A 15,391-nucleotide genomic window follows, 5' to 3' on the forward strand; every position below is an offset into this window, starting at 1 on the left:
TGAGAGGCAGGTGTCAGTATAATAAATTTTATTAATAGATTTGTGGTTTTGCTTGTTAAGTAAAGCAATACTGATACCAGTTAATGATTTCAGGTTAATGTGATGCAAGAACAGCTACCTGGTTTCATCAGGACAGCTGAAGCTCTACAAATCAAAGGTCTTGCAGCTGTTAATAACAATAACAACACCCTAAGGATAAACGTAAGATTATAGAACAATGTATGTTCAGTTGCATGTTGTTGTAAACTGCATGGATGCCTATGTTCTATGCTTTTTGTTTTATGTAGTATCTTTTTATAGTGGGAGATTTTATATTGACTTAGTAGCCCCACATTGAATGTACAATATAGGCAGTTGCTAAGGAAGTATGATAAAGTACTATAAAATGGGTTTTTGTACTGTAGGTATGTATAGTTATCAGTTGGGAACTTTAGCTTAGCCAGTGTTTTTTTAAATTTTATTTGATGATGTATTCTTGAAAGAGTTTAGTTTTCTGGCAGGAATAAACTGTTGTGTAAATGAGAGTCCAATATTAGTATCTCTGGTGAACTGCATATTTTAGTAGTTTGTCAGACTGATCTTCAAGGGTGTAACTTTTATTTTGTGATAGTGGATCTAGTCACCTACTAAGTATAACCCAGAATTAAGTTGCATAACTTCTTTGTTTCTTTTTTCTCTGAAATAATATTCAAGTGTATAATGTTGTTCCTTCAGATATCCATGTAACTCATTTTACATAACCTTAACTACTTGATATGGCCAATGGTGAACCATCCAAACAGAAGTAAGTGCTATATGGTATGTTTAAAGGGCATTTATAGGTTATAAAGGTTGATTGACTCCATTTGGGAAGCCTTTCACTTTCATCTGCATATCCTAGCTTAATCCTGTTTAGGTACAATTAGACACAGAATTCCCTGGCACACCTTGCTCCATAGAATTGTACCCTGTCTCACCCTTACTTCGTGGTGAGTAACCAAACAGATAGTGTAGGAAGAGATGGCAGAGGTGGTGGGCAGGGCTAAACACAGGAAATTGCAGTGTAGTAAGGGTATGGCTGGGTGGGCTTCTTCAGAGTGAGCTGTACCAGGAATTAATGTGTCCAACTGTACATGAGCAAAAGTTGATAAATTATTTTTTACCTACTATAATCTTGTTCATAGTAATAATTAAATCTCCTTTGAAGACTTGTAACTGTAATAAAAGTATGAGTATTAACATTTACCCAGCTAATGTAAATACAGTATGTGATGGAAGAGTGGCCTTGCAAAGGAAAGAAACTTACCATGATGAAACCGATCAGCTTTAGCTGAAACATCAACAACAACATTAAACATCTAGAGTAGAGTACCCTACTAAATGAAACGCCATCCACAAGATATGTTTACTGTGGCGAGAGGAGGGATATGAGGATCCAGACTACCAGCAAATAAGTCAGTCTAAATAAGTCAAGAGCTTTAAAGGCTCATCAGTAACAAAACTTGGCCGGTTATGAAAGTATTTGACATGTAATATTGTCATCAACTCTACTGTATGCTAAAACAGCTAGCCTAGTTTTCTCTGAATTTCCCCTTGAGCTAAAAACAAGTTCCATTAACCCTTAATGTGAGAGGAGCAGTGAGGCAAACTCACTCCTCACAATGATTATTTAAAACACAATGCTATCCCTGTGAAGAAATGCTAACAAATCCAGAGAAAGAAGACCTGAAATGCAAATTAGGGTTGGTTAACCAGAACTGGCTTTCATGGTTTCCATATGTAGTTACTTCAGTTGAGATGGTATTTCAGCATTCTGAAATGGTGATTTAAGGATCTTGTAAAATGAGAATTTCCAAATTAGTTGCTCGATATGTGAAGGCATTAATTATTGCTTTTAATATTTCAAATTTACTTTTGAATATACAGTATTGTTTGATTCACAGGGGACTAAGTTAAATATTCATATTTTCTTTGATAGATATGCAAAATTACTAGCTCTTAAATTACTACTTCAGAAAATGTCCTTTATTGGCTTATGGGATTGACATATTTTGATTTAGGATTACTCAAAAATAGAAAAAAAAAAATTTATAATTCATACATGATTTGGTTTTCTTAGAACTTTAGTAATAGCATCTACTGTCTTACTGAAGCTTTTCCATCACCATTAATGGTTTACATAGGCCATGTCATAAGCATATTCCAAAGTGTGTGTGTATGTGTGGAAGAAATTAATGATAGGTCGTGTAAATAAGAATTTTCTGCATGCTGTCCTTCAAAATAAGTTTTCACTTTTCTTTATTGACTTAGTTGTTGCTTCTCTTTCTTTTATGTGTTGTTGATTTCTGTCATGCAGCCGTATATTGGTGATCATATCAGTCGTTTGCAAGAGATGTACGTAGGGGGTGGTATAGGTGGGGAGGTTGGAGGAGAGGCCTACCAGCCTCCCCCATTGAAGAGACCTCGTCGACCACCGCCTGCCCACAGTCTTCCACCAAGGTGATCTATAATTTTAATTTTTTTCTACAACTTTTATTGCTGTATTGTAATGATTAGTACAAATTTGTTTATGTAATTATAAATTTAATTCCTAGGTAGTCACATGATTTTTAATTTTGATAAGATTAGATTGTTGAAATTAGAAATATTTTAACTCCCTTAAAACTTAAGCTTTTAATTGTTTTCTGTTGCACCATTATCATCATAACTTGGTAAAGTTAGTATTAAATGCCCTTTATTTACCATTAATGTATGAGTTTTATGAAACATTTCTTTGAGCATCATGTAAATTTGGCAAGTGAACTTGCAGAAAGTTAATTTTTGTTGTTGTTTTTGTGCTTTTTTTTTTTTTAGCATGTTTCAATTCCATTGTATTTTTTTGGATTCTTGTAATTGACATAGTCCTATAGACTTTTCTGATCTTGATTGAAAAAAAATAATTGTCTTTATGTAGCTACTTTGTTATATTTAAATTTAGATTTTTCTGTTAATGGCATTTTTAAAAAGCACTGTAATAGTACTGTATTGCTTTTTTCCTGGTAATAAATATAGATATGATACATGCTGTAATAGATTTGGGGATTTAGATACACATTATTTATGAAAATTATCAGAAGTTTAATATAGCATTGTATCAATTAGCTGTCGTCTTTAAAGTTAAGCTAATTCAAACATCCTAATTCATCAGCTCAGTGGTAGAGCACTGGACTCGCATTCATGTGGTCTATGGTTTGATCCTATCCCACTGCCTCACCAGTCAACCCTGCTGTGAATGGGTGCCAGGATCAGCTGTGAATTAAAGGAAAGGTTATGGGCCCAGCAACTTCATCCCTAGAGATTTTCTGAAAATCAGAATGCTCTACCATTCTGGTGCCAACTCCTTAAACAAGGGAAAAGGCATATGGTGATTTTTTTTTGTTATCAGCATCAAGCCATCTACTCTAAACATGGTGGTCTGATGAAAAAAAAATGTAGCAACTTTATTCAAACTTTCATCTATTTAAACTTTCAACTGATGAATCATGGATAAACACTGTATAGTAAAGATTCGGCAACATTATACATTGCTCCATGCACCGCCACAGAAGACTTGTCAACAGTGCATTAAACCCCGTAGACACACTATTCTATTTACCCCAATCACACTCACTTCCTGGATGTCAAAGCCATCATTTCCGGTTACGCCTGTTATGTGATCAGTCTAACCCTTTATATTTGGTCTTGTCTTACCTCTTTGCACTTTGGAATTATATATTCTTTTCACTAACCTCTCCTTGTTTATTCTTTCCATATGAACAGCTACCCCAAAATATTCTGATAAATTCTTTCATCTACACTAATCTTGTTACAATTTCTGTGTAACTTTACGTGTTCCTACAAAGCTGTTAATTATAAAATGCCTTACTACTGTACCATAAATCTATGATTCTTGCTTGGCATTGCTGTCATCTTAACCTTCCTTTTTCCTAAATTATTAATCTTTGTGTCTTATACCGATATATTGTGCTTTGTGGCATTAATATAAGGGTTTCCTTTTTAAGCTGTTTGTATCTCTCCCCACTTACACTTAATCTTTTTTATGCAAATGCAGTTTTAGGCTTGGATTTACATATTTAGTTATGGGAATTGTCCTCAAGCTCTTAGAATTGCTTTCATTTCCCCTTTTGCTTCATGGGATGAGCTTGACGTGTTAGCCTTGATTTACTGCAAGGGGTTGGTGTTTCCTTCACGTATTTATTCAGTGTATGTTTACAACTACCTTCATTCTTTATTTTTAGTTGTAGTTTTGTTCATTTTTAAATCTAATTTTCTTGAGAAGCTTTCTTGGACCTTTTTAGTGAAGAATTAATTGGATGATTCATTAATTAATATTCAAATTTATAATTTCTAGGTGATCCTCATGTGTAGTTAGTGTGTTTTCCTATCCCCTTCGGTTTTCTTGTTGGGTGATTAGCATTAGTGGAGAGGCAAACTTTTCAGCTCTTCTATGTCCCTCAATGATGAGGATCCAAATTTTCAGTGCCATTCTTTACCTGGAAAACAAAGTTTCCTGTATGTAGTGCCTAGTCTGTAGATCAACGGTTTTGGTTCACTCAGAGTTGGGTTTATAAGTGTTATTCCCAACCTTCTTTTAACTCTTCAGTATCTGGCCATTCTGTTAGCATGTTGTGGGTATCATGCTGTCATTTTATAATAACCAGGTACTGTACATCCATTTATAAGCTTCCATGTGAAGGACAGTACTTCATTATTGTATGATGTATAGACCAACATAAGGTATGGTAAAATGGTGTAACATGGATTTCACTTAAATATGTAAGGATGAGCTACATAAGTTGGAACTGATGTATTGTATTTTGAACCGATGAAAAGAGCGATATAAGTGTACAGTATAGAAGGATTACCATTTTATTCTCATTTGTCAGAAATGTTAATCGATACTTCAATTGATTGTAGCTGGTAATTGTGTGTTTCCTTTATTAGTAACATGTAAGTAAAGGATTATATGGTACAGATGTGGCAGGTTAAGGCTACACCTGGGCTGTTTTTGAAATGCTTTTGTTCATAGTTGCTAGTCTTTTTGGGTGTTACTGCTATCAGTGCAAACTCTCTTTGGGGTTCCTTTGTACCCTGGCTGTATCCATTCTTTAACCTATTCCACCTTTGTTTCCCCACTTTTCTTCCATTTTTCTGTTTAACTGCTTTTAATTTATTATTCACAGTGCAATTGTTGGTTTCTTCCTATTTTCACTTTAGTCCTGAATGACCTCCCAGCCCTAGGACTGGGCCTTGTGGTCCTAATTCTACTAATCAAATCATAGTTTTGAAAATATCTGTTAGTAAGCTCAAGTGGATGATGGTGTTAGGATTTCTCAATTATAAATTGTATTATGTTAGCTGCATACTGGTTTCCCTACAGGAATTTTATCTTTGTAAAATTCATAAAGGCAAAATTGCCTTGTTTTTGGTACTTTACACTTCATTACATTTTCTGTAACATCATACATACATATACCAAGGCACTTCCCCCCATTTTTTGGGGGCGGGTAGCCGACATCAAATAAAAAAAAAAGGGGGGGACCTTTCCTCTCTACACTCCTCCCAGGCTGACGAGGGACTCAACGGAGTTCGGCTGGTACTGCTAGGGTGCCACTGCTCACCCTCCCCCGTTATTCACCACAGATGAAGCTTCATAATGCTGAATCCCCTACTGCTGCTACCTCCGCGGTCATCCAAGGCAACCGGAGGAAGCAGCAGGGCCTACTGGACCTGGGTCGCAATCGCTCGCCATTCATTTCTATTTCTAGTACGCTCTCTTGCCTCTCTTACATCTATCCTCCTATCACCGAGAGCTTTGTTCAGTCCATCCATCTACCCAAACCTTGGACTTTATTTGTACTTCTCCCATCAAGTCTTGTATTCATCACCTTCTTTAGCAGACAGCCATTTTCCATTCTCTTAACATGGCCAAACCACCTCGACACATTCATATTCACTCTAGCTGCCAACTCATTTCTTACACCCGTTCTCACCCTCAGTACTTCGTTCCTAACCCTATCTACTCTCCATTCAACATGACATTCAACCTCGCACCACCTTCCCTTCTCATACATCTCATAACCTTACTCTTACCCACATTAACTCTCAACTTCTTTCTATCACATACCCTTCCAAATTCTGTCCCTAATCGGCCAAGCTTCTCTTCCAAGTCTGCAACCAGTACAGTATCATCCGCAAACAACAACTGATTTACCTCCCATTCATGATCATTCTCGTCAACCAGTTTCAATCCTCGTCCAAGCACTCGCCTCTCTCACCACTCCATCAACATACATGATGACATCACACATTCCTGTGAAACCAGTCGCTCACTTCATTTCCTATCCTAACACACGCTTTACTACCTTTGTAGAAAGTTTTCATTGCTTGCAACAACCTTCCACCAATTTCATATAACTTCATCAAATTCTACATCGCTTCCCTATCAACTCTATCATACGCTTTCTCTAGATCCATAAACGCAACATATACCTCCTTACCTTTTGCTAAATATTTCTCGCATATTTGCTTAACTGTAAAAATCTGATTCATTTTTCGAAGGCAGAACAAAATTTTTTTAATATTACTAACTTCTTGCTGTATTTAGCAGTCAACTAAACTGCAGAGTCCAAAGTATTTTTTAACAAACCAGTATGTTTATATTTTAAATGTTGCAGATCTGAAAATTCGTCTACGATTATGAAAGGTCATCTGGAAGAAATGACAATCAAAGCAACCACTATCACAGCATTGAATCAGTCTTCGGCTAAGAGTCAGGCATCGTCACAAGATGGACCGGAAGGTTCAGGGTTAGAATCCAACTCTGGAGTCAGTACCACAGGATCATCTGCCATGTCCCCAGCTACAGCTAGTGGGGCATCTCCTTCTACTAGGGCTGCAAGTCCAAGAGGTAGGTAGTTTTATATTCATGTTGTTTTAGTAGTTGTAGTTGTATTTGCATAGAAATTACTGTAGATTTTAAGAGGACATCTTATACTGTATTTTTGGAGTGTCATATTCTTATCAACATCCAGTTACTGTTTTCATCTATATTATTATACTGCTAGTGGGTTAAGAGAAATCATGTAAGGTTGTAATACTTAAGTGCTTTCCACTTATGGTTTTATCTCATGTTTTGCTGGATAATTGATGCAAGATTTTTCAATATTAATCTTACCCGATAATCATGTAGCTGTCAACTCCGTTGCCCGACAGAATTCTACGGAAGGGATACGCCAGCGATCGCTATACAAGAGGGGGGTGTACTCACCAGCGCCACCTGTGGCCAGGTACTGCAGTACTTCTTGTTGACACCACCTCAATTTTTCCTCTGTCGTGCCTCCGGCTAGACCTACATGGATACGCTGTTGATTCTGGAGTTTTTGCTCACGATTTGGTGATGTATTTGCTCTAGAGTTTAGCTTTCGCTATTCAGGAAGTTTTATTATTAGCTTAGCTAGCTTTTGGAATTAATTTGATTAATTATGGTGACGAAGAGAGTATGAACTCTCTTTCACTTTTAAATGGCCGACCCTTCCCTTAGACGGAAGTGTTGGTGTCTAAGAGAGTACTGTATAGACTCTCTTTCTTAATTTTGCTTAACAAAAGTTATAGATTTATTTTATATCTCTCCGCCTTTTATAGGCCTCTTCGATTAACTTCCTTTTTTATAAACTTATTAAAATTAATTTTTATATTTGTTTATATTCGACCTTTCCTAATAGTAGGCGGTCTTTTCTTGTACCGAAGTTAATTAACATTGAGCCCGTCATTTCGGTTTTACCTGTTAACATATTATGCTATTTTAATGTTTTTGAAAGAATTTCTTTGATAGTCTCGTACTGTTTTCAAAGTTGAACTAACGTTTTGTTTTGTCTCTGCAGTTGTTGACGTTCAGAACGTTCAACTTGCGCTCTATCGTTACGATAGAGAGAGAATTTTCACGGTGTCACGTTGCAGTAAGAGTAAACCGTTTCTAGCGTTTTGTTCATTCTTTCTTAGCTTAATGGTTTTAATTCTAATAAAGGAACTTTTTATTTGGGAAATCTTTCAGTTTTTTTCCTTTAACAATAATATGTTTTAACGATATATATGATTGGGCTCTTCTCTCAGGTTCTAAGTCAAGAGAGAGAGAGAGAGAGAGATAGAGACGGAGGGAGAGAGAGGAGGATAAACGTTTCGTTCAAGCGAGTAACGTTGTTATCGTTTTTGCTCTTCTCCCTAGTCTCTTTAGGGGAAGAAGGTAAACGTTTCTAGAGTTTTATTCTTGTTCTCAAGCTTTATGCGGTGAGAGATTTTAAACGTAGTTTATTTGATCTAGTGTTTAGTCTCTTTCCAGCCACTGAATTATTTATCTTTCATTAGATTTTTCTGTTACATTGTAATTCTGTTTTCGCAATTATTAACTTTTAAGGAAGGATAGAATTGCGTGTTTCAGGTACAAACCACTTAAAGTTTCGAGTTCAGTGAAATAAGTGCAAACAGAAAATCAAAAGTGATAAGTGATAAGCGCAAAGTGTTACAGTGTTGCGTTCGAGGGTTCGTCTGTTCGTGCCAGTTGTTCGCCTAGTCTGGGACCTCTTACAAGCTCCCAAGCCCAGGGGAGAAGTAATGTCGAAGGACTTATGGGTTCAGCAGGCCTTGATCGACGAACAGACGTTTTCCCTCCGTGGTTTCGGGTGTATCTACACACGTTGCCGACGTGATCACCCCACCCACACAGACGAGAGAGCCCTTTCTTTCCTCGTCTGCGGAAGAGGTTTCTCGCAGAAACCATGGACCAATCTTGCAGCTTTTAAGTGCAAGTCGGTCCCTTCCGCACAAGTCCAACTCCTAGGTGTAGCCATTAGCCCTGGGTCAGTTCGGACTTGCTGCAGTACGACAACTGCACACCTCCCAGAGAGGCAAGGTGGTATCGCAACAGGCAGTAGCTCCGTCTGTTGCCGCACCAGCTGTTTTAGACCCTCAGTCTCAACGGACAGTAGCTCCGTTTGTTGTTGTCTTTCTTAAACTCTAGTGGTCTTTGCTGCAGTCAATGCAGTCTCAGCTTGCGGTGTTGATGCAGGAGTTTCAGGCAGAGGAGGTTAATACACCTCCTCCTGCGAACGCTCCTCCTCCTCTGCGCAGTACAATCTGCCAGACGTATGAGGTTGAGGTTCCTCAAGCTACCTCCATGCGTGAGCTGCCGCGTTGGGAGTTGCCAGTTACCAGCGTTGTGCAGCAACCTCCACCTTCCTTGAGGCAGGAATCTCTTACCACGCTACAACCTCCTCAACAATGGGGACAGGAGTCTTATGCCTTACAACCTCCTCTTCCTTTGAGGCAAGAATTTCTTGCAGTAAGACCATCCTCGAGGCAGCAACCTCTTGAGGTACGACAACCTCTACCATCCTTGAGGCAGCCACCTCAGCTCTCGCAGCTACAACCTCAACTCTCGAGGCAAGCTCCTCAAGAACCTCAACTCGTGAGACAGGAGTCGCGTTCTGCGCAGCCGCCACCTCAACTCTCGCAGCTCACACCTCAAGAACCTCAACTCGTGAGTCAAGAGCCTCTCTCTGCGCAGCCACCTCAACCCTTGAGGCAAGCGCAACTCTTGAGGCAGGAATCTCATGCTATGAGTCAGCCACCTCAACGCATGCATCTGCCACTTTCTCCTCAGCTTGAGCCTCTTCCCATTCAACTTGAACCGCAGTCTATGCAGCTTGAGCCTCTCTCTGCGCAGCTACCCCCTCAACCCTTGAGGCAGACGCAACTCTTGAGGCAGGAGCCTCATGCTATGCGGCATCCTCCTCAACCCATGAGGCAGGAGCCTCATGCTATGCGACATCCTATGGGCTCTCGTGGCATGGTTGGTTTCGACCTGGCCTTTCATTAGAAGGGGCTAGTGTTCGATCTCAAGTATGAGGTAGAAATTTATTTCTGTTTGAAAACGATGTTGTGTTGATATTTATCCATATTGACTCATTAGAGGTAATTTGAATGAATTACTACCAATTGTGTCACGTGGTGGCCCGGGGAAATCTGGTAAAACTCTCTGGTAAAGAGACTGATGTCTCACCAGGTAAATCCTCGGACAGCTAGATTAGTGTCAGGTTCAGATTTCTTTTAAGCAGCATGAGCCTCATCCCATGCAGCATCAGCCACACGCCATACAGCATGCTCTACATACAGCATGCTCTGCATACAGCATGCTCTGCATACCTTACCGCATGCTTCTCAGTCACACATCTTTGGTTGTTGCCAACTCACTAGACTGTCAAGCAGTTTCATAACGTTGCCTTCTAGTCTGCTGCTTTTGCACCAGTGAAACCCTCACTGAGAGAACTTAGCTTTTCTCGGATATGGTCCCTGTAGATGAGAAAGTGCTATTCTCCCTCCTTCTGATATTCCCTTGAGGACTCTGTCATTTGGAGAGGAGCCTTTAGCTGCGTAGCCTCCTATGGACTTTTATTTAAGCATAACATGCTTCCAGGGAAGGTAATGGTTCCACTTCAGTCGCTAACCCCGTCTGTTACCACACCTGCTCCCATAGACCTTGAGCTGTGTTGCAAGACATGCAGTCCAAGCTTAGTCCTTGTTAGAGGATTTTTTGTTTACGGAGTCAGTGTGTCACTGGGAAGACGTTCAACAACCAGCAGAAGTGACTTGTTGTGACGCAGTGCGGCAACCTCAGCAACCCGATAAGGAGTTGTCTGTACGACCCAGACAATCTAGACAGCTTCGGGTTGTCACTGTACTTCCTCGCTTCCCCATGGTTGACAGTTCACAGACTGTGCAGCAGTACCATGATCTTGTGTCCGGCTCCGTCAGACGACTGGCTTTTAAGAGCTCCCACAAGTCGTCGCTGTCTGGAGATTCTCAGATGGACTTTGGATCTGACCAAGGAACTGGGCCTCCTGGTCAATTTTGAGGAGTCCCAGCTCGTCCCATCCCAGACCATTGTCTACCTGGGTATGGATCTTCAGAGTCGAGCTTTTCGGGCTTTTCCGTCGGCCCCAAGGATCTTCCAAGCCCTAGAATGCATCCAGAGCATGCTGAGAAGGAACCGATGCTCAGTCAGGTAGTGGATGAGTCTAACAGGGACACTTTCATCGCTGGCCCTGTTCATCGTGTTAGGGAGACTCCACCTCCGCCCCCTTCAGTATCATCTAGCTGCTCACTGGATAAAGGACATGACGCTAGAGACGGTCTCAGTTCCTGTTTCCGAAGAGAGGTCTACTCTCGCGTGGTGTAAGAACAGCTTTCTTCTCAAGGAAGTCTACCTTTGGCTGTTCAGAAACCCGACCGCCGTCTCCTCTCGGACGCATCAGACACGGGCTGGGGTGCGACTTTGGACGGACAGGAATGCTCGGGAACATGGAATCAGGAGCAAAGGACACTTCACATCAATTGCAAGGAGTTGTTGGCGGTTCATCTGGCCTTGATAAACTTCAAGTCCCTCCAGCTTAACAAGGTGGTGGAGGTGGACTCTGACAACACCACAGCCTTGGCTTACATCTCCAAGCAGGGAGGGACTCGTTCATGGAAGTTGTTCTAGATCGCAAGGGACCTCCTCATCTGATCAAAAGATCGAAAGCTCATGCTGGTAACGAGGTTCATTCAGGGCGATATGAATGTCATGGCAGATCGCCTCAGCCGGAAGGGTCAGGCCATCCCCACAGAGTGGACCCTTCACAAGAATGTTTGCAGCAGACTTTGGGCCCTGTGGGGTCAGCCAACCATAGATCTGTTCGCTACCTCGATAACCTAGAAACTCCCGTTGTATTGTTCTCCGATTCCAGACCCAGCAGCAGTTCACGTGGATGCTTTTCTGCTGGATTGGTCCCATCTCGACCTGTATGCATTCCCGCCGTTCAAGATTGTCAACAGGGTACTTCAGAAGTTCTCCTCTCGCAAAGGTACACGGCTGACGTTGGTTGGCTCCGCTCTGGCCCGCGAGAGAATGGTTCATAGAGGTACTGCAATGGCTGGTCGACATTCCCAGGACTCTTCCTCTAGGAGTGAACCTTCTACGTCAACCTCACGTAAAGAAGGTACACCCAAACCTCCACGCTCTTCGTCTGACTGCCTTCAGACTTTCGAAAGACTCTCAAGAGCTAGGGGCTTTTCGAAGGAGGCAGCCAGAGCGATTGCCAGAGCAAGGAGAACATCCACTCTCAGAGTCTATCAGTCTCAAGGGGAAGTCTTCCGAAGCTGGTACAAGGCCAATGCAGTTTCCTCAACCAGTACCACTGTAACCCAGTTTGCTGACTTCCTGTTACATCTAAGGAACGTAAGATCCCTTTCAGCTCCTACGATCAAGGGTTACAGAATTATGTTGGCAGCGGTTTTCCGCCACAGAGGCTTGGATCTTTCCACCAACAAAGATCTACAGGACCTCCCTAGGTCTTTTGAGACCTCAAAGGAACGTCGGTTGTCCACTCCAGGCTGGAATCTAGACGTGGTCCTAAGGTTCCTTATGTCATCAAGATTTGAACCTCTCCAATCAGCCTCTTTTTAGGACCTCACATTAAAAACCCTTTTCCTCGTGTGCTTGACAACAGCTAAAAGAGTAAGTGAGATCCACGCCTTCAGCAGGATCATAGTTTTCACATCTGAAACGGCTACATGTTCCTTGCAGCTCGGTTTTTGCTAAACGAGCTTCCTTCACGTCCTTGGCCTAAGTCGTTCGAGATCCCAAGCCTGTCCAACTTGGTGGGGAATGAACTGGAGAGAGTACTTTGCCCAGTTAGAGCTCTTAGGTACTATCTAAAAAGGTCTTAACCTTTACGAGGACAATCAGAAGCCTTATGGTGTGCTATCAAGAAGCCTTCTTTTCCAAGGTCTAAGAACTCAGTTTCTTACTATTCAGGCTTCTGATTAGGGAAGCACATTCTCATCTGAAGGAAGAAGACCTTGCTTTGCTGAAGGTAAGGACACATGAAGTGAGAGCTGTGGCTACTTCAGTGGCCTTCAAACAGAACCGTTCTCTGCAGAGTGTTATGGATGCAGCCTATTGGAGAAGCAAGTCAGTGTTCGCATCATTCTATCTCAAAGATGTCCAGTCTCTTTACGAGTACTGCTACACCCTGGGACCATTCGTAGCAACGAATGCAGTAGTAGGCGGGGGCTCAGCCACTACATTCCCATAATCCCATAACCTTTTAACCTTTCTCTTGAATACTTTTTATGGGTTGTACGGTCGGCTAAGAAGCCTTCCACATCCTTGTTGATTTGGCGGGTGGTCAATTCTTTCTTGAGAAGCGCCGAGGTTAAAGGTTGTGATGAGGTCCTTTAGTATGGGTTGCAGCCCTTGATACTTCAGCACCTTAGAGTTGTTCAGCCTCCTAAGAGGAACGCTGCGCTCAGTAAGGAAGACGAACTTATTAAAGGCAGAGTAATGGTTCAAGTCGACTTCCTTACCAGGTACTTATAATTTCATTGTTATTTTGAATAACTGATAATATGAAATACGGGATACTTAGCTTCTTGATATACATGTACACTGGTTTTCACCCACCTCCCTGGGTGTGAATCAGCTACATGATTATCGGGTAAGATTAATATTGAAAAATGTTATTTTCATTAGTAAAATAAATTTTTGAATATACTTACCCGATAATCATGATTTAATTGACCCACCCTTCCTCCCCATAGAGAACCAGTGGACCGAGGAAAAATTGAGGTGGTGTCAACAAGAAGTACTGCAGTACCTGGCCACAGGTGGCGCTGGTGAGTACACCCCCCTCTTGTATAGCGATCGCTGGCGTATCCCTTCCGTAGAATTCTGTCGGGCAACGGAGTTGACAGCTACATGATTATCGGGTAAGTATATTCAAAAATTTATTTTACTAATGAAAATAACATTTTTAAGAAAGGAAAGTGAAGATGTGACTTGGCAGAAATTTAAAATTTTGTCTGAACCAATACAATTTATGCAGTCATGACATCCGTACAGTAGAACTCATTTTAATTTGCACCCTTGGGACTTTGTTGTTGCTGGATGATAAAAAATGCTTTTATGTAGTAGCCTATTGGAAGCGCCCCTGTCAGGAGATCTGCTGGACCAGGTTTAGAGACCTGCTCAAGCTCAATAGTTTTTTTTGTAGTGTCTGCAATCTCATCATCCTTATAAGCTATGATTGAGAGGCTTAGGAGAGCCTATAAGTCTACCTGCTGAATCAGTAGCAGTCATTGTCTGGCCCTCCTTAGTCCTAACTTGAGTGGACATGGGGCTTGGGTGCTGATTGTGCATGTATATATGGTCACTCTCTAGGGCTTGTCACTGTCCCATGCCTATATCATTCATGAGTGACCTTTAATCCTTTTTATAGGTAGTAGGTTGGCTAAGGCAATAGCCACCCATTGTGATACTACTGCAAAAGATGTTGGGTCCTTTGACTGGCCAGATTGTACTAAATTGAATCCCTCTCTGGTTATGACTAATTTTTCCTTTGCCTACACATACACCGAATAGTCTGCCCTATGCTTTACACATTCTCCTCTCACATCTGCCAACACTAAGTCTGAGTCTGGCCGTATTCCTCTTCTCTTCCCCTCCTTTGGGATGCAGCAGTCGAAAAGTGTGTTGCTTGAATGAACACATGCAGGTAAGCTACCATACTGAGCACTATTCTATCTTTTGTAAATGCAGAAGTTAATCTCCCATACTCCTATCTAAGGGAAGGATGGATATAAATGGAAACCCAATAATCTATATTAGCTTCATATTCTGACAAGAGACCCCATTGTGGATAAAGGTTCTTGAATTGACAGTCTGTCTAACAGCAGAAGCCTAAATCCGTCACCTAAACTCTTCTAGGAAAATAGATGTGGATGGAAGTTGGTGCTACTGCACTATCTTGGGTTTGAGTGTATCGACATCCCAGGATTTTACACTAGTCAGTTTGGTCGTAGGAATTTCTTTTCTCCAAAGGATTAGTCTCCTATTAAAGGACAAAGGTTTTTATTTTGTGCAGTAACAGATCACAAATTTTAAAGTGATTTGTATTTTTCCCAATTATACAAATCTGAGTTCTTTTAACTTCCTACCTCAATCCACACTGCAATTCCTAGGCAAAGGTCCAAGTGAGTACTATGAGGGCCAGCATGGGGCCGAGACTTCCCCGCCAACCACCTATAAATACAGATGCCTCGTTATAAAATCTGAACAACAGAGGTCCTGCTTCGGTGAAATCATACTCTTATTAAAAGGACTCGGGTGTGTTAGTTAGAAAAAATACAAATTACTTTTTAAAATTTGTGAATTTTTCTGCAAATACTATGCATGGAATTCTTTATACTGTAAGCTTGAATATTTACCATTGAATAATAGTGGTCACAAAGTATCCCTTGATTGTTTTTGTTTCTAATTACAACATTGAACTTTGTAAGA

The 15,391-nt window shown here is 41.0% G+C and overlaps 1 protein-coding gene across 4 annotated transcripts in view; it reads left to right on the forward strand.

Annotated features, from left to right (window-relative positions):
* The window catches only part of LOC137617259 (sex determination protein fruitless-like), a 111,610-nt gene that overhangs the window by 78,615 nt on the left and 17,604 nt on the right, over positions 1–15,391 (forward strand). For all 4 annotated transcript variants that reach the window (XM_068347239.1, XM_068347240.1, XM_068347238.1 and 1 more), the window contains exons 4-6: positions 94–201; positions 2,336–2,478; positions 6,696–6,928. In XM_068347239.1, coding sequence (XP_068203340.1) covers positions 94–201; positions 2,336–2,478; positions 6,696–6,928 — 484 coding nt within the window. The remainder of the gene's footprint in view (positions 1–93; positions 202–2,335; positions 2,479–6,695; positions 6,929–15,391) is intronic.

Source organism: Palaemon carinicauda, chromosome 23, assembly GCF_036898095.1.
Source record: "Palaemon carinicauda isolate YSFRI2023 chromosome 23, ASM3689809v2, whole genome shotgun sequence".
Taxonomy (NCBI): domain Eukaryota; kingdom Metazoa; phylum Arthropoda; class Malacostraca; order Decapoda; family Palaemonidae; genus Palaemon; species Palaemon carinicauda.